The sequence below is a fragment of the Benincasa hispida genome, chromosome 6 (assembly GCF_027475165.1).
Source record: "Benincasa hispida cultivar pf3 chromosome 6, pf3_genome.v1.1, whole genome shotgun sequence".
In the NCBI taxonomy this organism is placed as follows: domain Eukaryota; kingdom Viridiplantae; phylum Streptophyta; class Magnoliopsida; order Cucurbitales; family Cucurbitaceae; genus Benincasa; species Benincasa hispida.
This window is the reverse complement of record NC_143483.1, coordinates 5,170,668-5,196,805: the sequence shown is the minus strand read 5'-3', so window position 1 is coordinate 5,196,805 and position 26,138 is coordinate 5,170,668. Positions and strand designations below refer to the sequence as shown.

Genomic DNA, 26,138 nt, shown 5'->3' with positions numbered 1-26,138 from the left:
CAATTGCAACTTTGAAAAATTGGTGCACAACATTGGAATACGGCGACTCAGAGTTCAGTGATGTTTTCATGAGGGGAGCAAATATATTGTATTTTTTTAGGAGTATGTATTATATAAGATATGTACTCTTTTTCCTTCACTAGGGTTTTTCTTAGTAAGGTTTTAACGAGCATATTTCATATATATATATATATATGGGCATCTAAGGGGGTATTATGAATATTATAATAGAAAATAGATACTCATTGCTTAGTGTCCCAAAGACCATGTGTCACCATTCATGTTGTCCATGTGCCTTGTAGTTATTCATGCTTGGTGTTCATGTAAGTCCACATCCTACTTGCCACTTTGCCTATAAATAGTGGCATTTGGTAGATCTTAAAATCACACATATATTGATGAGAATTCCACTTCCACTTCCACTAATTTTCATAATATCCAATTTCATGATTTTGGTTATTATGTTTTTAGTTATTTTATTTTATAATTTTAGTTTTATTTATTATTATTGTATAAAAATATTATTATATTATATTCTCCATATTTGTATTCTTATTGTGCTCCTCAATTTCATAACACCTATGAATTCTTTTTTTTTTTTTTAAATGTCCATATGAAGGGATGGATGTGGATGGACATTTATGAAAAAATTAATAAATAAATATTCTACGCTTTTTAAACGAGTTAAAATATTTTTAATGTCGTAACATTTTGTCATTTCTTCTTTTAAAATTTTATAGATATTTTACAAATATATATATATATATATATAAATATCAATGAAAATTAAATACTTTAGTTCAAACTTCTAATTCAATATTAAATATGGCATACTACATTTAATAAGTTTTAATTGCAAGTTTACCAAATTTTCAATTTTTTATTTATTTTTCAATTTTTTTATTTCTTAACTTCTTTTCTTTGAAATTTTGTGGTGTTATGAAAAATTGGGATAGTGGAAAATGAACCTGATCTTCATGTGATAATAATGACAAATTTGTAATTTGAGAAAGAATGTGACCAACCAAATGGAAAAAAAAATGCAGATCTATGCGTGCAACATAGACTCCGATACTTTAAGTTATGTTTGTGTAGCAAATCAAAAGTTTGAGTATTATAAAGGATTTACTTTTTTCTTGACCTATTCATGATGTATTTATAGGTTTAGTTGACTTAGCCTTAGCCATAATATTTCAAAGTTGCATTGGGATTATCTTTTGGCTCCCTTAAGGTAGTGTACCCATTTGGTATTTTACATAAGCCAACCTCCTTTTTCTAGATTTATTTTGCTCCTAAGTTGACACTTTCGTGTCCAATCTTGCTATCCTTTTTACTTTTTTGCCTCTATTTTTGTTTCATATTTATTATACTCTTTGATTTAAAATTAACCATAACCTACCAAAAGAAGCATTTTATATTCCTAAACTTTTATCTCAAACTAATAAGGGCATTGATTAAAATTATAAATTCATAATTTTATTTTAAATTGTTAACTCATAATTTTATGATAATGTTATTCGTGTAGGATTTTGGTAGGATAATATATGAGTTTGAGTTAATTTTAAATGAAATAATGTGAAAATAATTATAAGTCAGATGTGGTAGATCTAAATAGACTCATTATTATTTATTAGATTTTAAATTGGTACATTATTAGTTTAAAGAAATTTATACAACTATCACAACTATGAGGTTATAGATTGATTTTTTACTCAAATTTCATGTTCGTATCTAATATTTCATTAAACCATAAAAAAAAATGTCTAATAGGACACAAAGTTTTATGTCTAATAATTTTCTAAACTTTCAATTTCTTTTATCGTATAGAACTGTAACATAGTTAATAGAAAAATTGTATTGGATATCAAATTAAATATATGATTTAGCAACCATGTTATAATGTTTCAAAATTTTAGAAATATGGCAATATATTGGGAACTAAAATCACACTACTTTCTTTAGGAAGGGAATCTGATTTTAATTTTTTTTATTCCAAAATTACCCTAAACTAAAATTAGGGTTATTCTTTTTTCTCCCTCATTGATAGGTTTCCATTTTGCTTCGCTTTCTTTATCGCCGTGCAAAATTCCCGAGAACGAGCAACGAATTCCCTGTTCTTGATCATCTGTCTCTGTTTTTGCTAAGTGGCTTTGTCGATTGGTTCCTCAACAGCCCTTCTTTTCCCTCTTCCAACCCCAACGATTCTCCCATATCGACTTTACTTGCATATCCTCCCACCGTGGGACCTTCCACCTGCTGCGACGGAATTTGAATCTGCTGCGACAGAGGACTCACGCGGGAGATCAGGATTGGTCTTAGACGTGGACGCCATCTCCACATTGGAGGAAGCCATGCTGAAGTTCTAGGGTTTCCCTTGTTCTTAATCAACCCAGTAAGTCAAATTGAGGAAATTAGAGGTAAAAATTATGGCAAGTTATCGAAGGAAGAAGAAGAAAAAGAAGGGAAAAGGGGGAATGAATCTCTGTAGCAAACAAATGCTTTTGAAGGCTAAAGTGATAGTAATGGTAATTTTGAATGGTGAATGTTGAAAAGGAGTGTTGAAATTTAAGGCGAAACAGAGGAAAATTTGAGTCACAAAGGAGGATGCCATGAAGTGGTTCCAGGTGAAATATGTGGGTACAATTCTTAACAAGTCGCAGTTGGTTAAGCTTCAGAGGGTTTTTTTCAAATAGTCTTGTGAGTTATTTGTGTGCCGGTTATACAATTTTATACTTTTGAAATTAGTCTGACTAAAGCTCCTTGTTTTATTTTCTTTGAATACTTTTGGAGTTTAATGGAGATTACTAGGATCAATTTGAAGACCTCATTAAGTTGTTGGTAGTCATATGTTTTATTAGTTGTATCCTTAGAAAGAGAATTGAATTCTCGCGGAAGACCTCTAGGACTTAAGTTAGGCCGTTACTAAAATACATAGCACTACACCCCTTTAGGATGAAATAAATGCTAAATAAATAGATAAGGAGAGTTCAAAAGTTCTTTATCTGAAGCGTAAAAACTAGTCCCAGTGGCTCGATCACAAATTCTGCTTGTCCCCGATGCATCTCTACCTTTACCTGAACAACAACATGAGAAAGAATAGAAACATGAGAAAGAATAGAAAGAATGAGTATAAAATACTAGTAAGTAACCTCACTATTGGGGTCAACTGGGCATCTATGTCCTCTAGATACCCATTTCTGGTGAAACATATAAACTATATGCCCAACACAAAATCTAATGGGCATCTAACTAATCAGGATATTTGCACAATCTCAACATCATAATCATCATTGTACGAATCTATGACATACATATAAACCTCAACATCATGGCTCTACAACATACATGTATACCTCAACATCATGGTTCTACAACATACATGTATACATCTATGTCCATAAATAAATAATTCGGATCTCGTAACAGAACATACTTTAATCATGTTACACTATCAATCTTTCATGCTATCATTCTGCCATAACCTTCATTTAACATGCTAGCATACATCTAATGCTTGGCCCGTGGGCTTAACATGCTAGCATACATCTAATGCCTGGCCCGTGGGCAGTTCTAGTAGTAAGATTACTTACCTTGATATTAAATCGAATCAAAAAGCAATTGAATCTTTGTGAAATTCTTGAATCCTTAATTAAGCCTAAACATAAACCAAGCTTTAAAATTAAAAGTTAAGGCCAAATTCCAAACACTCAAATATTACAAAATATTTCCAGATAACCTTACCTAAGGTGTGGTTCAATTCGAATTCACCTTCCAAACCACCAATTTTAAGCCCAATAATTAGCAAACCAAACTCTTCTTCATCTTGAATGAAATTCTTGAATCAATCCCCTAATCATAATTTGAAATCAGGCTTACATGATTAAAGCTTGAATCAAATACATACTTCACTACCAATGTCTCAAATAAATTATCCATATGTAGCTTCATAAAAAAAATCACTTCCAAATGACTTTACCAAAATTTCTCAACAACCAAAATTAATCCACAAGAGGGTAATCAAAGCATAAACTTACCAAAACTCACTAAAACAAACTTCAACTTCACTGAACAACACCATAATACCTTCACAAACTTGAATCCAAAGTTGAAACACAATGGATATCAACCAATTGATGCCAAAAGTAATTCAAGAATCAACCGAAAACAAACCCAAACGGCATAAATCTTACCCAAATCGATAGATCCAGTGACGGCAAAAGCGAATGACGCTTGAGTAGTGGTGGACGAAGGTCATGAAGAAGAAACTGACGTGGTGACTTTGAGCGGCGTCGGACGGGCTCACGAATGTGAGGAAGAAAAGAGGGGTGGGGTTTGACTTTTTATAAAAAAAACAATAATAATAATAAAACAAAAAAGGAAATAAATATAATTACATTTAATTTCTTTCCGTTTTATACAATTAAATTCCTTTCCGTTTCAAAAGAAAATTAATTCCTGTCATTAATTTCCAATTTAAATAATTTCACACCAACAATTAAATTCCTGCACTTACACTTGAATTCCAAAAATGTCCTCCAACTAATAACAATGATTGAAATTCCAAATAATAAAGTTACTGAAATTACATTATTACTAAAAAAAAATGTGCGGGGTGTTACATTCTTCCCTCCTCAAAGGACTTTCGTCCTTGAAAGTTCATTCTTGAAAAAAAAAACTCCGGGGTTGTTACATTCTTCCCTCCTCAAAGAACTTTCGTCCTCGAAAGTTCATTCTTGAGAAAGCTCCGGGTACTAGGTCTTCATCTCATCCTCTCGCTCCCAAGTAGCCTTCTTGAACTGGTGATTCTGCCACAGGACTTTCACAAAAGAAAATTTCCTAAGGCGTAATGTCTTTAGATCTCTGGCGAGAAATTCTACAAGCTTCTCCTCATAGCTCAAGTTGTCATTCAATTGCAATGGCTCAAAGTCAACTACATGGAATGGATCTGTTACATACTTCCTTAGCATCAAAACATGGAAGACATTATGAACTGAAGACAGTGATGGGGACAATGCCAAATGGTAAGCTACGGGGCCAACTCATTCCAAAACCTCGAAAAGTCCAATGAATCTCGGACTCAACTTTCCCTTCCTGCCAAACCTCAGAATACCTTTCATGGGTGCCACTTTTAAGAATACTTTCACACTAGTCTCAAATTCCAGCTCCTTACATCTTACATCGGCGTAGTTCTTCTGTCTGCTCTAAGCTGGTTGCATACGAGCTCTGATCTTCTGTATTGCCTCATTCGTAGCCTGCCTAGCTCAGGACCTAGCAACTTCCTCTCACCAACCTCACCCCGACATATAGGAGACTTGAAACTCTTTCCATATAGGACATCAAATGGCAATGTGCCAGTGGCAGTCTAATAGCTATTATTATATGTGAATTCAATTAAATGCAGGTGAGAGTCCCAAATCCCTGAAAACTCTAGTGCACAAGCGCACAACATATCTTCCAATATCTGGTTCAGATGTTCTATTTGACCATCAGTCTATGGGTGAAAAATTGTACCAAAATCTAATCGAGTACCCAATGCTAACTGGAGACTCTTCAAAAAACTAGATGCAAAACGAGGGTCATCGTTTGACATAGCTAAAACTAGTACCAAAAGAGGTGTAACTGTTAGCTTTAGGGCTTCAATCAAACCAAGTATTTTGATGATAACAAACTCAGATTTTTTGTACTAACATTTTAAGTGTTTCAGAGTCACTATCTTGTAGAGCTCGGAAAGATGATTCCAATGCAATTTGAATCGCTCAAATCAGAGATCAAATGAGAAAGTTATAAGCAAAAGAAGATTGGAGAGGAAATCCAATGTGGCAGTGACACGTGGCACCTTGCTGACGTGGCATACAAATGATCAATATTGATGACATGGCAGCTGACGTGGCAGATGACGTAACGATCCAACTGGTCACTTTTTGCTGACGTGGTGATGACGTGGCACATGATGTGGCAATGACGTGGCGGCCGTGGACGAATGAGATAATGACAAGTGACGGTCACCCAGCTTCATATGCACGTTTGCCGCACGTGCCTGCGGTTTCTTCACAGAATGCGGCATGTGTTGCTCAATCTCCTCCCCTGTGCACGTGGTGCTCATATCATCCGGCTATTTTTTATTTTCATTTTTATTCTCTTATTTTTCTTTAATTTTCCGATCCAATTTTCTCCAAATTCTCATCAAATTTCAGCCTTTTCAAATTTGATTTCCTTCCTAAATTTTCATCCTTCAAATCCTTTTTATTCTCCAAATCTCAATAATTCCAATCTTTCAAAATTTCTTTTCAAATCCTTTCCTTTTCTATTTTTATTCAATCTCCACCCTTCATTTGCAATCATATCCAATAGCCAAAATTTATCCCCCTCGCCTATAAATTCGACTTGATTTTACTCTTCATCCACACACCAAAAGCTATCAAGTCTTAAGCTCTCAATTCTCTCTACTCTCAAATTCTTGTCATCCTTGCTCCTAAATTGGCCTAGAGTTATTTTTGTGAGTTTTTTTTTTAGTGCTCAACTTGTGTATTTAGCCTTTAAGAGGTAATATTGTGACGTTTTCTTTTATTTTTTGGGGAATTGTATTAAGGTGTGGGTACACCTTGGGTTGTGAGAAAAAGAAATTGGTTTGATCCTGAACCAGTAAAAAGGATTTTGGATTTCTCTTTAGCCTAGGAAAAAGAGGGTCGTGTGTTGGTTTAGTCCTCACTTGTAGAAGGATCACTTAGTGAAATACCCAAGAAGGAGTCTTGGAGAGTGGAGTAGGCAATTTGCCGAACCACTATAATTCCCAATTCCCGGTGTTTTCTCTTCCCCTCTCTTTTATTTCTTGTTTTCAAATTTTTTGCTTCTTGTCTTAGTTATTTTTTAATCTTTCCTAATTGCATGATTTAATTTTTAGTGTGTTATTTAAATTTATCCTTGATTAAATTGTCTTTAAATTTGAAGTTATCATAGCTTGCATGATTTAAGTTTTGTCTTGCATAAATTTTCTTTAATCAAATTAGTGGGTTAACTTTATTGAGCATTGTTTGAAGATAAAATCATTTTTTTAAAAAATTGGTTGTCAACCCTATTCACCCCTCTAGTGTTGCCTTTAGATCCTACAATTGGTATCAGAGCGGGTAGCTCGGTTCTCTTATTTCAAAAAGGTTTTGTAATTTTTTTTTATTGATTTTACATTGTGTTTTTTTAATCTTATTAAATATGGAATTTTTCTAATTTTTGCAAAAAGTTTGAAAATTTGAGTATTAAAAGCTGTTTTCATTAGAAATTATTTTCTTGAAAATTGATTATTAAAACCTTATTTTTTTTCTCTACTTCTTAATCTTTGAAATCTTTTTGATTAAAATCTAAATTTTGGAAAAGTATTTCTCTTTATAAAAATCTTTTACAAAAATTATTATATTCTCTTCCTTTTTCGAAAAACTTAATTGTTCGAGCTTATGACAACTACCCAAATAAATGGGTATGGTGAAGTCAATCTACCACTAGACCACCTTTGTTTGATGGAAATAATTATGCATGGTGAAAAACTAGGATGAGAATTTATTTGATTTCTATTGACTATAATCTATGGGAAATTGTTTCTAATGGTCCTTTAATTCAAGATAGTTGATAATAAAAATATTCCTAAGGAAGAAAAAGAGTTTAATGATGAAGATAAAAAGAAGTTTTCTATTAATGCTAAAGCCACGAACTGTTTGTTTGTGCTTTATGTCTTGATGAGTTTAATCGAGTCTATGCATGTAATTCTGCTAAAGAAATTTGGGATACGCTTGAAGTAACTTATGAATTGTTTAAAATGGATGCAAATGAAACTATATCTGAAATGTTTACTAGATTCACTAACATTGTTAATGCTTTGAAAGGATTAGGACTAAACCAACACACGACCCTAAGAGTTGTCAAAAAGATGTCAAAAAGAAGAAGAGTCTAGCATTAAAGTCGACTCAAGTTCAAGAGGACTCTGAAACTGAAGCTGAACTAAATGATAAGGAGTTCGCTTACTTAACCAAGAAATTCAAAAAGCATTTTAGGAAAAGGAACTTCTCAAAGAAAGTCAACAATCAAGAAGGCAAAGGAGAAAAGAGCAACAGAGATACAATCATCTGTTATGAATGTAAAAATCCCAGACACGTGAAGTGGGACTGTCCTCAAAGAAAAGCCATTTCAAAGAAGAACAAGAAAGCCATGAAAGCTACTTGGGACGAAAGCGATGAAAGGGAATATGAAAGCGAGGAAGAAGTAGAAAATCTGTGCATTATGGCTTTTGGAGACGACGACGACGACGATGATGAGGTAAGTACTGAAAACCTTACTTTTGATGAGCTCATTGAAGCATATAATGAAGTTAAAATTGAATTTGAAAAACTAGGTTGCAAATATATGTCTCTTAGGAAGAAAAATACTAAATTAGCTCTTGAAAATAATAATTTATTAATTGAGCTAGATAATCTAAAAGAGAAAAATGAGACATTAGGAAAAGATCTAGATTTATCTAAATCAAATTTGCATGCTTTAAAAGAAGAGTATAAATTATTATAAAATAAAAATGAAGATATTTCAGCTACTCTTTTAAAGTTTACAAATGGGAAAAAGAATTTAGATATCCAAGCAACAATGCATATTTGATAAAAGTGACTTAGGTTATAAACCTCACCAAAACAAAAGAAATTTACAAATTACTTTGTCAAAGAAGGTTCTATTATTTGTCATGCATGTGGAAAACATAGTCATAAAGCTTATGCATGCAATTTAAGAAAAATCAATATTATGAATGAAAAGTGATGGATTCCTAAATTTTTGTTAGCTAACCCCCAAGAACCCAAACAAAATTGGGTACCTAAAGTTACATCTTGAGAATTAATTCTCTCAGGTATGTTTGAGATCTGTAAAGAATGAGTGGTACTTGGACAGTGGATATTCAAAACATATGACAGGGGACCACACAAAATTCACATACCTAGAAAAGAAAGATGGAGGATATGTTACCTTCGGTGACAATAAAAAGGGTAAGATTGTTGGCAAAGGTAATATTAGTAACGGTTCAAATTTTCTTATTGAAAATGTTTTGTTGGTTGATGGTTTAAAGCATGATTTATTAAGTATTAGTCAATTATGTGATAAAGGATATAGAGTAATTTTTAGTGATAAAAATTGTACAATAGAAAATGCATGTGATGGAAAAGTTCTGTTTGTAGGAAATAAAGATAAAAATGTTTATACTATTGATCTATTAGATTATCCTATAGTAGAAAATAAATGTTTATCTGCATTGCATGAAGATTCGTGGTTATGGTATAGAAGGTTAGGTCATACTAGCATGCATTTAATTTCAAATATTTCTAAGAAATCCCTTGTTAGAGATCTTCCAAAATTAAACTTTGAAAAAGATAAAGTTTGTGATGTTTGTCAAATGGGTAAACAAACTAAGTCTTCTTTCAAAACAAAGAAAATGGTTTCTACTTCTAGACCTTTGCAACTGTTACATATGGACCTTTTTGGACCTACTAGAGTTGCAAGTATAAGTGGAAAACATTATGCGTTTGTTATAGTTGATGATTTTTCGAGATTTACTTGGATTTTATTTTTATCTCATAAGGATGAAGCTTTAAAATCTTTTATTAGCTTTTCAAAAAGAATTCAAAATGAAAAAGGTTTTATGATTTCGAAAATTAAAAGTGATCATGGAGGAGAATTTGAAAATGCTTCTTTTGAAAATTTTTGTGAAGAAAATGGAATTCTCATGATTTTTCCTCTCCAAAAACACCTCAACAAAATGGTGTTGTAGAAAGGAAAAATTAATCTTTACAAGAATTAGCTACCTCCATGCTTAATGAATATGATTTACCAAAATCTTTTTGGGCTGAAGCTGTTAATACTGCATCTTATGTAATGAATCGTGTTTTAATAAGACCCGTTTTAGATAAAACTCCTTATGAGCTTTTTAATAATAAAACTCCAAATATTAGCTATTTCAAAGTCTTTGGTTGCAAATGTTTTATTTTGAAAGACAAAGGGAAACTTGGAAAGTTTGAGTCAAAAACGGACATTGACATATTCTTAGGATATTCTACATGTAGTAAAGCATATAGAGTTTTTAATAAAAGAACTCATGTACTTGAAGAGTCAATGAATGTTGTTTTTGATGAAACACATATTGCCACTAATAAAGTTTCTACTAGTGATGAATTAGAAATACCTGTTGAAGATCTTAGTATTAAAGATAGGGAAGCAGTATCAAATTAATCTCAGAAAGAGCCAGAAAAATCCCTCCCTCAGGATTGGAGATTCTCCCCTCACCATCCTCAAGAGTTAATAATAGGTGATGTGTCTCAAGGGGTAAGAACTCGCCCTTCTTTAAATGCTTTCAATAATGTTGCTTTCGTGTCTCAAATTGAACCAAAGTCTTTTAAAGATGCTGAATCTGATGAGTTCTGGTTAAGTGCTATGCAAGAAGAATTAAAATCAATTTGAAAGAAATAATGTGTGGGAACTAGTCCTACATCCTAGTGATCATCCTGTTATAGGTACTAAATGGATATTTAGAAATAAAATGGATGAATATGGTAATATTGTTAGAAATAAAGCTAGACTAGTTGCTTAAGGCTATAGTCAAGAAGAAGAAATAGATTATGAGGAAACATTTGCTCCTGTTGCTAGATTAGAATCTATTCGCATGCTGCTTGCATTTGCATCTCATAAGAATTTTACTTTATTTCAAATGGATGTAAAAAGTGCTTTCTTAAATGGTTTCATAATGGAGGAAGTGTATGCTGAACAACCTCCTGGTTTTGAAAGCTTTGATAATCCAAATCATGTTTTTAAATTAAATAAAGCACTTTATGGTCTTAAACAAGCTCCTAGTACTTGGTATGACTGTTTGAGTAAATTTTTGCTAGAAAATGGTTTTAAAATGGGACTTATTGATACTACTCTTTTTATCGAAATTAAAGATAATGATATTTTATTAGTGCAAATCTATGTTGATGATATTATATTTGGTGCTACTAACTATTCTCATTGTGAAGAATTTTCTAAGTGTATGCATAGTGAGTTTGAAATGAGCATGATGGGAGAACTTAAATTCTTCCTTGGGCTTCAAATTAAACAACTTGAAGATAGAATCTTCATAAATCAAGAAAAGTACACAAGGGATCTACTCAAAAGGTTTAAGTTCGATAATGCAAAAGTAGCAAAGACCCCGATGAGTACCATTACAAAGTTTGATAAGGATGAAAAAGGTAAAAACATAGATATTAAAGCTTATAGAGGTATGATCGGATCCTTGCTTTACTTAACTGTGAGTAGGCCTGATATTATGTTTAGTGTATGCATGTGTGCTAGATTTCAATCATGTCCTAAAGAATCGCACTTGCATGCTGTAAAAAGAATTTTTAAATATTTGCTTGGTACCGTTGATTTAGGCTTATGGTATCCTAAAAATGCATCTTTAGATTTGATTGCATATTCTGATGCTGATTTTGCTGGTAGTCTAACTGATAGAAAAAGTACCTGTAGAACATGTCATTTTCTAGGTAGTTCTTTAGTATCTTGGTATAGTAAAAAGCAAAATTCTGTTGCATTATCTATCACTGAGGTTGAATATATTGTTGTTGCTAGTTGTTGTTCTCAAGTTTTATAGATGAAACAAACGTTGTGTGATTTTGGTTTAAATTTTGAACAAGTACCAATCTTTTGTGATAATACTAGTTCAATTAATTTAACTAAAAATCCCATTCAACATTCTAGAACAAAGCATATAGATATTAGACATCATTTTCTTCGAGAGCATGTGCAAAATAATAATATTGTCATTAATTATGTTAATACTGAGAACCAGGTAGCAGATATTCTTACAAAGGCATTAAATGAAGAAGCCTTTTGTAAAATTAGACTTGCACTTGGTATTATTAGAATTGCCTAATTATGTTTGATAGGGGGAGCATTATTCATATTTCTATGAATTTATGTGTTATAATTTATTGAGGGGGAGCATTATTTATATGATTAAGGGGGAGAAAAATCACTTGTATAACTTTTTGTTGATAACAAAAGGGGAGAAGTATTTTTGGTATTATGGTGGTTTGTCATCATCAAAAAGAGGAGATTGTTAGCTTTAGGGCTTCAATCAAACCAAGTATTTTAATGATAAAAAAATTTGATTTTTTGTACTAATATTTTCAGTGTTTTAGAGTCACTATCTTGTAGAGCTCGGAAAGACGATTCCAACGCAATTTGAATCGCTCAAATCGGAGTTCAAACGAGAAAGTTATAAGCAAAAGAAGATTGGAGAGGAAATCCAACGTGGCAGTGACATGTGGCACCTTGCTGATGTGGCATCCGACGTGGTGGCTGATATGGCACACAAACGGTCAATATTGATGACGTGGCATATGACGTGACGGTCCAACCGATCACTTTTTGCTGACGTGGCACATGATGTGGCAATGACGTGGTGGTCGTGGACGAATGAGATAATGACAAGTGGCAGTCACCTAGCTTCACGCGCGGACGCACGCGTGCACCGCACGTGCTTGCGGTTTCTTCACAGAATGCAGCGCGTGACGCTCAATCTCCTCCCTTGTGCGCGTGGTGCTCATATCATCCGACTATTTTTTTATTTTTATTTTTATTCTCTTATTTTCCTTTAATTTCTGATCCAATTTTCTCCAAATTCTCACCAAATTTCAGCCTTTTCAAATTTGATTTTCTTCCTAAATTTTCATCATTCAAATCCTTTTTATTCTCCAAATCTCAATAATTCCAATCTTTCAAAATTTCTTTTCAAATCCTTTCCTTTTCTATTTTTATTCAATCTCCACCCTTCATTTGCAATGATATCCAATGGCCAAAATTTATCCCACTCGCCTATAAATTCGACTTGATTTTACTCTTCATCCACACACCAAAAACTATCAAGTCTTAAGCTCTCAATTCTCTCTACTCTCAAATTCTTGTCATCCTTGCTCCTAAATTGGCCTAAAGTTATTTTGTGATTTTTTTTAGTGCTCAACTTGTGTATTTAGCCTTTAAGAAGTAATATTGTGAGGTTTTCTTTTATTTTTTTGGGAATTATATTAAGGTGTGGGTATACCTTGGGTTGTGAGAAAAAGAAATTGGTTTGATCCTGAACCAATAAAAAGGATCTTGGGTTTCTCTTTAGCTTAGGAAAAAGAGGGTCGTGTGTCGGTTTGGTCCTCACCTGCAAGAGGATCACTTAGTGAAATACCCAAGAAGGAGTCTTGGAGAATGGAGTAGGTAATTTGCCAAACCACTATAATTCCCGATGTGTTCTCTTCCTCTCTCTCTTTTATTTCTTGTTTTCAAATTTTTTGCTTTTTGTCTTAGTTATTTTTTAATCTTTCCCAATTGTATGATTTAATTTTTAGTGTATTATTTAAATTTATCCTTGATTAAATTGTCTTTAAATTTGAAGTTATCATAGCTTGCATAAATTTTCTTTAATCAAATTAATGGGTTAACTTTATTGAGCATTATTTGAAGATAAAATTATTTTTTTAAAAATTGGTAGTCAACCCTATTCACCCCCCCCTCCTCTAGTGTTACCTTTAGATCCTACAGTAACAACCCATTCCATAAATAACTATGAAGCTTAAGATATTGAAAATCAACAACACTTCTATACGTCCGAGTTGAGAACTGTGAAAACGGTCATGAGAAAGTCTTATATACTAAAAACATATATCTGAGCCTACCATTCTACCACACGGAAAACTTCATACGAGTAGTGAAGAACTGGTCACACTATATAATGCGTCATCTGAAGATACGTACCAGAACAAATCTAGTTAACTGAAAACTGCTTTTACCCTATAAGCGCCAACTGTGATGTCTTTCCTAGAGTCTAGATGTCTGAGAATAACTCTGTTTAATTAAGTCTCACATTCATGAGAAACTCATCATGAGGCTCTACGCTGTCATGAGTTATAAAACTTGCTTCAGCCATCCTCATATTATTCTTTAGGCTTGAAATAATCACATATCATTACTTAGACCCTGCTGTGAACGAGTCCAGAATTCCCTCCCGAAAATGAGGTTTTGAAATCCCTGGATGCTAAAGCATAAGTCGGTTGATAACACATTTTCATAACCTCGTAATAACCGTAATTGATCCTTAGAGTTAGCTTTTACGATGAAACCTCTTTGATTCATAAGTCCTAGCTTGAATTGCTCGTGCTCCCTAGAGCTAGTTAACTCATTGCCCATGCAAGAGAAAATATACTATCCTGTAATGCTCTAAACCCACCTTTAGCAACTTCTTGTTATCAACTCAACTTTATTACCAAGTCTAGCCCTTATGCCAATGGTTATATTGGAAGATCCAACTTACGTACTTTTGTGTATATACCACTTTTGTCTACCTCGAGCTAGATTATTTTCCTTTTTCAATCAACTTGATAGTCTTTCTAGTTCATGTTTCCAATTAGCACACAAACTCAAAATCCCTTAAATCTTACTAATGCCCTCAATGATTTACCTCTTAACTAATGAAGCCTTAACATATCATGTCTATAGTTCTCGATCATCTACTGCTACTAGTAACTCCATTTTAGCTTATCCCTTCTCGACCTTCTATTTCGGCAACAGATTCTTGCGTTAAAACAAAGTTCCATACCAATCACCTACATAAGCTATCTTTCCATCTAACACATATTGTCTTAAAGTTCCACATGATAATGAGGTATTCTTCTTTTACATTAGAACAAATACCTCGTAACCCCTCTTATCAAGCCTTCAAATCATACTTAACTAGGAGTTTCGAACACATTAAATTTCTTTCTCTTTCCAAAAGAGTAAACTTTCTTGGATACTTTTCTCTCATTCACACTTATCTTTGATAAAACCACTAAATTCAAGACACCTCCCTTTTTCTCCACTTTTCATATGGAACATAATCTCTTTACTAAATTATATTTTACTTAACTCCTCCATAAATCTTATCTCTCTCACTAAGAATTTCCATCTTGTAGAATTCCTTTTTGCCAATTTGCATACGTTTAAACTCCAAAAGACTTTTGTTTCTTCAAATCTGTCTAACTTGGATCTCCTTAACACAATAAGACTCTGGGTTTAGTCTAGGTATACTAAAATAATCCTTCAACCTAAACAAATAACACCTTGCTTTAACCCCTTTAAGTCCAAGGTCATGTCTAACTATTTTAGCTTCCTTTAATGACATCTACTTCACCAGATATTCCAAAATAATCCTTCATATCATTACACATACTTTACCTAGTCCAGCAAATCGCAGTATTACCCAAATGATAATGACTTATGAATCATTTCTAAAATTCTTCTTGAAATGTTGGGTCCTTAATACCTCAAAACTTTCAATAAATTTATAGACTCTTTTTTCTTTTCCTCCTTGTTCATAAACAACTTTTAACCTTATACTTGAGTACTGGCCTGTGTATTTATACTACCACCGATTGCACTATCCAACAAAAAAACATAACACTAGCCCTTGATCAATTCTTGTCTCGACAATTTTATTCTTTGGCTTAAACATTTAAATACCTTTATTCCCAAATTGTCATAACTCTACATAGTTTCATTAACCTTTAACATTGCTAAACTGAGGTATATATTTGTTCAGTTCTAACATAATTTCCATGAGATTAACTAGTGCCAAATGACCTCATAATTTACTCTATTTTATTTTTCTTCTTTTGTAGTGTCGTACCGCATAATCCTCTTATAATAACTTCTAACGAGTCACTGACCTAGCATTAGAACATAACTGGTGCATTTAAGCTAAACAAATATTTTAATGCACAACTATCATAAAACTTGTAATTAATAAGACGTACCTGGCGATGATGAGGAATCCGTTCATGGGCCACAAGAACAATCTAGACTTACATAGTAAGTCAGTCTACATAACCCAAAACATGGGCTTTGATACCAACTGTAACGACCCGACCCCCTAGGACTTAAGTTAAGCCGTTACTAAAATACATGCATGCAAGGAACTTAAAACGACACTCTTTTATGATGAAATAAATGCTAAATAGATAAGGGGAGTTCAAAAGTCCTTTATTAAATGAAAATGTTAAAAACAATAATAGAGTACCCATAAATCATAAAGGTTAATAAATACATATGAAAAACAATTCTTAATAATAATAAGTTTCAAACATAAAAACTAAACATTAGGAGAAACATGAAAAAAACTCTAAATTTCATGATGCGGAAGCGTAAAAACTAGTCCCAGTGGCTCGATCACGAATTCTGCTTGTCCATCACCGGTGCATCTCTACCCTTACCTGAACAACAACATGAGAAAGAATGAGTATAAAATACTTAGTAAGTAACCCCACTACTGGGGTCAAGTTGGGCATCTATGTCTTCTAGATACCCACTTCTGGTGAAACATATAAACTGCTCTAGTCCTCATGGGACACATATACACATGAAACAAGAAGGAGACTGAGTCCTATCCTACTGTAGTTAAGTATGCCCACTACCTCTGGTGAATCCTGAATGAGTCACAAATTGGTGAATCCCGAAGGAGACACAAACTGGTGAATCCTGAAGGAGACACAAACTAGTGAATCCCGAAGGAAACACAAACTGGTGAATCCCGAAGGAAACACAAACTGGTGAATCCCGAAGGAAACAAAAAATCTAATGGGCATTTAACTAATCAGTAAGAACATTTGCACAGTCTCATAATCATCACTGTACGAATCACATCAACCAACACCCACAAACAATTCACAACAACAAACAAAACACCAAAACCACAATTAAAACCAAACCAATACAACATGTATACACAACCTATCATCAACAACCAATTCATCAAAAACAACAAAACATTAAACACTATAACAATATCACCCACCACAACTTACACAATAATTCGGATACCAACAAAACACCATAAAATAAAACCAACAAACAAACATCAATCATCCAAAACAATCCAAAACAATCAATCCAACAACAAAATCCCATACTATTTCTAACAAATAATTAATATACCACACAATCACAAATTATCCACCACCTACAAACACAAAATAAAGCAAAATAATCCTAAATCCACTAACCCAACCACACCATCTATAAAAAACCCTAACCTTCCCACAAAACCAACCACCAAATTTAACCCAAATATAATATTTATATACACCATACCTACTAAGGTGTGGTCCAATTCTAATTCACTTCAAACCACCACCAATACAGTCCCCCCAAATTAATACACCAACCAAACTCTTCTTCACACATGAATGCCATACCTTGAATCACCCCCCAATACATAATAGAACTCAGGATTACATTAATTAATCTGTAATCAAATAATACTAGCATTCTCCAATCATATCTTACAAATAACACATCCTCCATATGTAGCTTTGTCAAAAAAATCACTTCCAAATGACTTTACCAAAATTTCTCAACAACCAAAATTAATCCACAAGAGGGAAATCAAAGCATAAAACTTACCAAAACTCGCTAAAACAAACTCCAACTTCACTGAACAACACCTCAATACCTTCATAAACTTGAATCCAAAGTTGAAACACAATGGGTATCAACCAAGTGATGCCAAAAGTAAATGAGTATTCAAGAATCAACCGAAAACAAACCCAAACGGCATAAATCTTACCCAAATCGATAGATCTAGTGACGGCAAAAGCGAACGGCACTTGAGCAGTGGTAGATGGAGGTCATGAAGAAGAAATTGACGCGGTGACTTTGGGCCGCGTTGGACGGGCTCACGAACGTGAGGAAGAAAAGGGGGTGGGGTTTGATTTTTTATAAAAAAATAATAATAATAATAAAACAAAAAAGGAAATAAATATAATTACATTTAATTCCTTTCCATTTTATACTATAAAATTTCTTTCCGTTTCAAAAGAAAATTAATTCCTGCCATTAATTTCCAATTTGAATAATTTCACGCCAATAATTAAATTCCCGCACTTACACTTGAATTCCAAAAATGCCCTCCAACTAATAACAATTACTGAAATTTCAAATAATAAAGTTACTAAAATTACATTATTACTAATAAAAATGTGTGGGGTGTTACAAAAAAACAACAAAGAGAATAGAAATAATAATGGATAGACATTATAGGACGCATGCTTTAAAAGAAGAAACAAAGGCATAAAGTAACAAACCTTTGTCAAATCTTGAACTCTTCATGTTTTCCTTTCTGTCTTCTCACGAACCTTTATTCAACAAACAAGGGACATCACTGCAAGTACAACCTTGTTATTCTCTAGGAATCCAAGAGTAGAAGAATGGTCTCTATCCCTGAGGTTCTTGAGAAGTGACTGACTGACAGAACTGCTAGACCTTGGGATGTCGACCGTTACCTAGGAAGGAAAACATTTTAAAGAGTGAGCTAAAAAAGGCCTAGTGAGTGACTTCTTTTAAAGAAACACATTTTTATAATCTCATATTAAAACATATTTATTATAAAACATTTACATACTCATTCTTAGGATTTGGAATTAAAAACTCAGAAACATAAAATCATAACATATAAAAACCTGAATTTAAGCTCATCATCATTTCCTGTAAAACACATTTACTCCCCTGCCTGAACGTGAGGGAGAGCCCTTTTGCCCAATTCCTAATAACCTTAGTTGAAAGAGAGCCCTTTTGCTCGATCTCATCAACGTCGTTAACATAAATCTAACGTGTATGTAGAACTGAATAAGATCCTGCCTACCTTACCATACCTTCGGTAGCATGGATCTCCATATAGCTAGGTACCTTACCATACCTTCGGTACCCATGCTCAAGAGTAGGTTTTACATGTCAAGCATAAAACATACTAGGTTTTACATGTCAAGCATAAAACATACTAACTTCACATAATTCTTTATCATAAAAAAGATACTTATCATGCTATAGAGAATCCATAAATAGCTCATTCTAATGCTAAAACATGGCATAGAACTTCAATGAAATGCATGGAAGTTACACATAAAATATGTCTTAAAACTATCAAACACACATTCAACACAAATTTCCAATACTTAAAACATGCGTTAGAAAAACCAATTTAAACTAACTATGCATTAGAGGTTCATTAGTGAAACACTTAGAATATTTGGAAATTAGTCACTCACTGTCTTTGAGTTACTTCCTCAAAGGATTGTAGGCCTCCCCTATATGCGTTTATTCTAAAAAAAATAATAAGAGCCTTTGGTTAATGCCTTTAGCTCCCTCTTGAGCTTAACTTCACTATCCAAGTTTAACATACACTAAGCCCATATCTAGTTCAATGCATCCATTAACACATAGGTACATAATGCGTTACCACACATAACCTATCCAAGTTTAACATACACTAAGCCTATATCTAGTTCATTGCATCCATTAGCACATAGGTACTTAATGCGTTACCACACATAACCCAATTTTACCTTGTAATCAGCTAGGTGGGTGGCAGCACACACACAGTACCCCCTTGGCATTAGATGCACCTGCCTCGCCTATGCGATGAACACTTGTGGTCACAACCTTCAACACGTACTTTCGTGTGCACTTCGGCCAATGCCTGCTCAATCCAATGCACACCCTCGCCTATTCGCACTTTTTCCCACACTTAGCCTCAGCCAGTCAGCTGCTTACTTATACATGGGTTACAACTGCCTTAAAATCCCAGCCTCTAATTCCTCTCCATGAGCTTGAAATTTACCAATCTTTACAACTCGTCTGAGTAGCCTAAGATTCTCGAACATTTGGAAGAAATTCTTCAACCTTTAGCTTAATTCCATGAGAATTTCCTTTTGGCAGTCTTGCGTTTACTCCTTTACTTCTCAAACTTCAAATTGGTGGCAACTTTCATTCTTTAACATATATGAAATGCTCAAACCGAGCTTTTCAACTCAAACCTTTTTTTATACTAAGGCTGCATGACCAAATTGTTGGGGTTGATGTCCTAAATCTCGTAGGGTCCTATAGTTTATAAACATTATATGAACAAACTCTTATGTGATTAATAATATATGATATTTTATTCACTTTATCTATAAAATATGTGATATTTTAGTTGCATTAACCACAAACCAATAAACTAACATCCAAGGTTATCGTTGTAACTTAAACATGTATGTGGAGACATACAGGTGGATCATGTTTAAGTGATAACCTAAATGGTCTGTAGTAGATGGATAAGGCTAGGTACCTTATCCTAGTGACACTACGAGTATGGCCCGTTTTGTAGGTGTTGCAATTGTTGAAAAGTGCTATAAATGATCTGATCCTGATCATTCATGTATTAGACATGCGAGTGGGGATATTCTATATAAAAGAGTTTATATAAGACTAGAACACGAAATGTTTAGTCTCATTATATAACGCCGTTCATAATAGAGACTTACATTTCACCAAGATGACCATAGGTAACATGATCTGAATCCTGAGTGAGTTGTGAACTCTTGCCTATGAGGGCGGTTCTTTGATTTGTATGGGTGAGAGTGGTTAGATTATCAATTCAACAAGCCTACCATTTTGGGATTCTTCTGATTCGGGAGTTGGGAAAACAACTATACAAGATGAAATACACTCCTTCCCCGAAGCAGGGGTAAGTAGATAAATTGCTCCGTTAAGGGCTGATTCCGGGTCTTGAACAATGTAGTGCTACACCCTCTCTTGGCCCGAGAGGGGTTTAGTCATAGTAGGACTATGATCTATTGTTCATTAGAGAAATCAGTGGTACTTAAAGAGTTAGATGTAACTATAGGGGAAAAACTGTAATTTGGCCTAGTTGTACTTACGAGCAATTTGTGAAGGGTCATCGTACTGTTGATTGGTTATATCCAATGGACACAAAAATATATCTGTAGTGCGAAGAGTATAGCTGTCGGTCTTTAGTGAAGTGTCCGACAGTTAACGAATGGTGAATAATGTAATTAAAGAATTTAATTAATTATTCATGTATCGTTGGAGCTTCAAGCTACAAGTCCATAAGGTCCCCTTGGTAACTCAAAAGGATTTAGTTGAGAATAAGTTTTTTGGGTTAATTTGAATTGCTCAAATTAATAAGAGGGATTTAATTATATATGATGTAATTAAATTGTTTCAATTATATATATATATATATATATATATAATTGTCATAATGTATTTGTTATATTATAGTTTAATGGGAGGAAATAAATATTTGAATGATACATATATTTTCTATGAAATTGATTCATAGTTGTTCAATTTAATATAAATATGATTTATATTAAATGCCATAAAATAGAGAAAAGAAACTATAGTTTATATTGTATGTGATACAATATTAAAACTATAAGTTATATGTTATATTTGATATAACATATAATTTAATATAAATATAATATGATAATTTAGTTATCATATTTATTTATATTATTTTATTATTATTTGAATAATAACTTCACTATTTTCTCTCCAGCTACCTTAGTGGGTGGTTATTATTTTTGTGGTAAGAGGAATAAAAGAAAATTGGCTTTCTCTTCTTCCTCGACGGCTAACGTTTTTTAGATTGCAAAACGATAGAGAGTTGCACAAAAGTTCTGTGTATTCCTCAATCTTCTTTCTCCACACTCAAACTATCCCTTCAAACCAAAATAGTCAGAGCCCAACACTCCTGGGTTCCCTCCCCGAGAATACCAAAGGCTTATTATGGTAGTGTCCCTGTTATTGTTCGAGATATCTTGAAGAAGATCTTCAAGAGTTGCTGTGTCTGTTTGAGGCTTGTGACTGTTCGAGGGAGTTTTATGTGAAGAAAGGTTCTTCAAGAGTAATGTATCTTGAAGCTTTTATTTATTGTAAAAGCATGCTATAATTTATTTTAAATGCATATCTTGTATGTTTATTGTAAATTATGTATTCGATAATTAATGAAATTTGGACAATCCGCTTCCGCTCAAGGATCTCTTCAATACGAGTTCCTTCAACTGGTATCAGAGCCAAGTTATTGGTTTCTTATTCCAAATTTCATTCTTGTATTGAATTCGTTTACAGTACTGGTGGATTTTATTATTCGCATTGCGTTTATATGATAAATGTTTGTGGATGGTTTGTTAATGGATGTTTTGGGATAGAAATCTCTATTTTTATGACTTACTGTTTAATCTACAAAGTTGTATTGTAAGGGCCCCTACGTTTTTGGACAATAAATTACAATCAAGTCTGTATTAGTTTAAGTTTTTGAGTCGCTCGTGAGGTTCAGAAGAAGGGTTGCAGTGTGTTTTGATGGAGAAGATGAAATAGAGGATGCCACATTGTGTAGCTAGAGCTAAACGATCGTTTAGGTTTTGTTATGCGATCGTGTAGAGTTTGCTACACGATCGTGTAGCATTTGCTAAACGATCACATAGCTAATGCTATGTGATCGTGTAGAGTTTGCTACACGGTTGTGTTGCATTTGCTGCATGATCGCGTAGGTGCTCGCTTGGTGAACGATCATGGGGTATATGATATTCGAAGTATCCTTGTGTTCTAAACAATCGTGTAGACTATCATACTCATCGCATAGTCATTAGTTACATAATCGCCTAGTATATGATATTCGACACTTGGATGTTTACTACATGATCGCCTATACTTTCATGCTCATCACATAGCCATAAGCTATGCGATCACATATAAACGATCGTATATACTCGACATCTTGCTGCTCAACATAGGAGTTTGCTACACGATCAGCTGCCAAGGTTCTTCGTGGAGCGGTTCGAGGCGAGCAGTTCAAGACCCGATTCTCTTATTCTGAACCGGTGGACTAATTTTTATAATAGATTAGCCTTTAATTTTCGGTTTTAGAGATGTTCTATCCCAGTCCATTAGCTTTATTTTAAATATACACTTGATGTATGTTTATTTTGTATGCCATAATATATGTCATATAGTTTTAAAACCCACCATAGGTTATGCATTTATTTTCATGCATCATTTTATATATAAGTGTTACAATATATTAGTATGCATGATTTAAATTACATAAAACATGCTCATGCATCATATAATATAAGAGTTATAGTATATGTATGCATACATTATAGCATATCCATGCATCATTTATATTATAAATTTTATAATATAAGATTAAATGATTGTATGGAGTGTATGCTATAGCATAGTTCATTATGTATTTATATAAAAATTATATATTAGTAATGAATGAACATTGCATGAAGCATGACACTACCTTAGGTTAAATTATAAATGTTATAATTAACTTTTGTATGTCTTTCATGTAATGATTGGTTTTAATTGTTTCATTTACTTATATTGTTATAATAAATGAAACTAGAATTAAAATCAATAATAAAGAGTTACATGCAAACCTTAGGCTATAATCTTTTTTTAAAACTGTTTTAAAATTTGATTGAGATAGACCTAAGATCACATTTCTAATGAGATCAGAAATCTAAGTTTAATCTTTTAAATTAGTTTAATAGGATTAAATTGATTCCTAACAAAAGATTAAATATGTAACAAATGTATCTATAAGGGACCTTTTGTCTAAGCTGGTTCTGGCTAGGTTGGGGTACTTAAGTCGATGGAAACGTCGCACCCCGGACCTACCTGGAAAGGTGAATTAGATAGATTTGTTACATGCATGCAAATTTGATGAAAGTCTATTAAAGAGTTTAATAAGACTTGTATCAAAACTGTTTAATCATTAAAGACAAGAGTTATTTTTTTAGCAAATTAAACAAACACTTAGATAAAATTGGTAGCTGGATTTTCTAAGTTAATGTACCTTTGGTAGAACACTCAGTGGGAGGAAAACCGGGTATATGATACTTTGTTTTACCTTTACATGTTTCTCCCTAAAAGTTCACACCTTGAGATCTACTCTTGGCCTCGAGGCACCATGGGTATCCCACTCTGGGTGACGTTTGGGTAGGTCAATACCAAGGTGAATGGAGAGAGTGTTTCTAGTAAGTGGGAGCGGGACATGTGACAATATATCCCTTGGTCTCTCTCATCAGGTTGGATAAAGTTTCATTCACCACCTCGTGGCATCGTGGGTGTCCCCCTAAAAGAAGGCAATTTTGCATAACGCTTTATTTGATCTCCAGAAATGGGTAGGGTTGCTTTAGTCTCTTGTTCCAATCGACTTTTCCCTAAGGTTGGCTCATTGGGGCGGGACTCTAGAACCTAAATTGAGGGGTTACACTTACACAAAATTGTTAAGGATGTTAACAAATTCTGGACCGAATAATGGTGACTATTAGTTACAGTTACAAGGAGTTGTTTCTATCTAATGGTTGAGAATGTCTCATTTTAGTGAAGGGGCACTTGATCACCCTACGGTGACTTTTTTCCTGCCTCACTGAAGCATTATTGCAAAATAGATGTCACTTAGGGTACCCTAGAATATTTGCTAAAACTTGATTGATTTTCTAAAAGTGGTTTAATGTAAGTAGACTAAATTAAGTTTGTTCTTTTTCAGCAATTTAAATGGCTATTGCTACACTTAGTTTTCTTGCCATCGACAAATTAACTAGTAAAAATTACGCTAGTTGGAAAAATATGATCAACACGATTTTAATCATTGATGACTTACATTTTGTCCTAATGGAGAAGTGTCCTCCCATTCCGCCTCCTAATGCTCCTCAAAATGTTCGAGAAGCATATGAGCATTGGACAAGGGCAAACGAAAAGGCCCGAGCGTATAGCTTGGCAAGTCTTAACGAAATCTTAGCCAAGAAGCATGAGACCATGCTCACCGCCCGTGAGACCATGGAGTCCTTGAAGGGAATTCGAACAACCTCCACACAGCTCAGGCACGACGCTCTCAAATACATCTTCAATGCTCGTATGCAAGAGGAGACATTTGTTCTGGAATATGTTCTCAACATGATGATCCATTTCAATATGGCGGAGATGAACAGATCAAGCATCGATGAGGCTAGCCAGGTTAGCATCATTCTGGAATCTTTATAAGAAGCTTCCTACACTTCCGTAGTAATGTTTTTCTGAACAAGATTGACTACAACCTGACTACTCTACTCAATGAGCTGTAGACTTTTATCCTTGTTGAAAAGCAAGGAGAAAAAGGGTGAAGCAAATATTGCTTCATCTTCCAAAAAGTTCTATAAAGGTTCGACTTCAAGAACTAAGTTTGTACCTTCTTCCTCCGGCACCAAAAAGTGGAAGAAGAAGGGTGGAAAGGGGAAGGCTGCTGCCAACCCAAGAGTTGCTGCTCCAAGGGGTAGACAACCAGTGAGGGTCGACAAGGGAAAGTGTTTCCATTACAACCAGGATAGACACTGGAAGATGAACTGCCCAAGATATTTGGTAGAAAAGAAGAAGGCAAGGTAAATGTGATTTGCTCGTCTTGGAAACTTGTTTAGTTGAGAATGATGATTCTGCCTAGATTATTTACTCTGGGGCTACTAACCATGTTTGTTCTTCATTTCAAGGAATTAGTTCCTGGTGGAAACTTGATGTAGGAGAGATGACAATGCGAGTTGGAAGCAGCCACGTCATCTCAGCTGTGGCAGTGGGAGATTTCCGGTTATCTTTACAGAACAAATTTCTCATTCTGAATGATGTATTTGTAGTTCCTAATTTAAAAAGGAACGTAGTTTCTATAGAGTGTCTTTTGGAACATAATTATCAGTTAACTTTTCTTATAATAAAGTGTTTATTACTAATAATGGTGTTGATATATATTCTGCTAAACTGGAAAACAATTTGTATGTGTTAAGGCTGTTAGCAACAAATACCCTCCATAATATAGAGATGTTTAAAACTGTTGTAACTCAAAATTATTGACTTAGAATTTCTCCTAATGAAATGCCCAACTTTGGCACCTAAGACTAGGATACATTAATCTCAATAGGATTGAGAGATTGGTGAAGAATGGACTTCTAAGTGAGTTAGAAGAAAATTCTTTACCTGTGTGTGAGTCATGCTTTGAAGGCAAGATGACTAAAAGGCCTTTTTTCGGAAAAGGTCATAGGGCCAAAGAACCTCTAGAGCTAGTGCATTCAGACCTTTGTGGTTCGATGAATGTAAGAGCTAGGGGAGGTTATGGATATTTCATCACTTTTACTTATGGGTACATTTATTTAATGCAACATAAGTCTAAGTCTTTTGAAAAGTTCAAAGAATTCAAGGCTGAAGTTGAAAATGCATTAAATAGAATGATTAAA

At 33.8% G+C, this 26,138-nt stretch overlaps 1 protein-coding gene across 1 annotated transcript; it reads left to right on the top strand.

Annotated features, from left to right (window-relative positions):
* The first annotated feature begins 24,555 nt into the window (after window positions 1–24,555).
* LOC150035375 (uncharacterized) lies at window positions 24,556–24,924 on the top strand. Its single transcript, XM_090314292.1, has one exon. The coding sequence runs from the start codon at window positions 24,556–24,558 to the stop codon at window positions 24,922–24,924; it is 369 nt and encodes a 122-aa protein (XP_090170418.1).
* The last annotated feature ends 1,214 nt before the right edge of the window (window positions 24,925–26,138 follow it).

Bases quoted from the DNA above. Each gene is read 5' to 3' on its own strand.
- LOC150035375 (XM_090314292.1), top strand. From the start codon at position 24,556: ATGGAGAAGTGTCCTCCCATTCCGCCTCCTAATGCTCCTCAAAATGTT.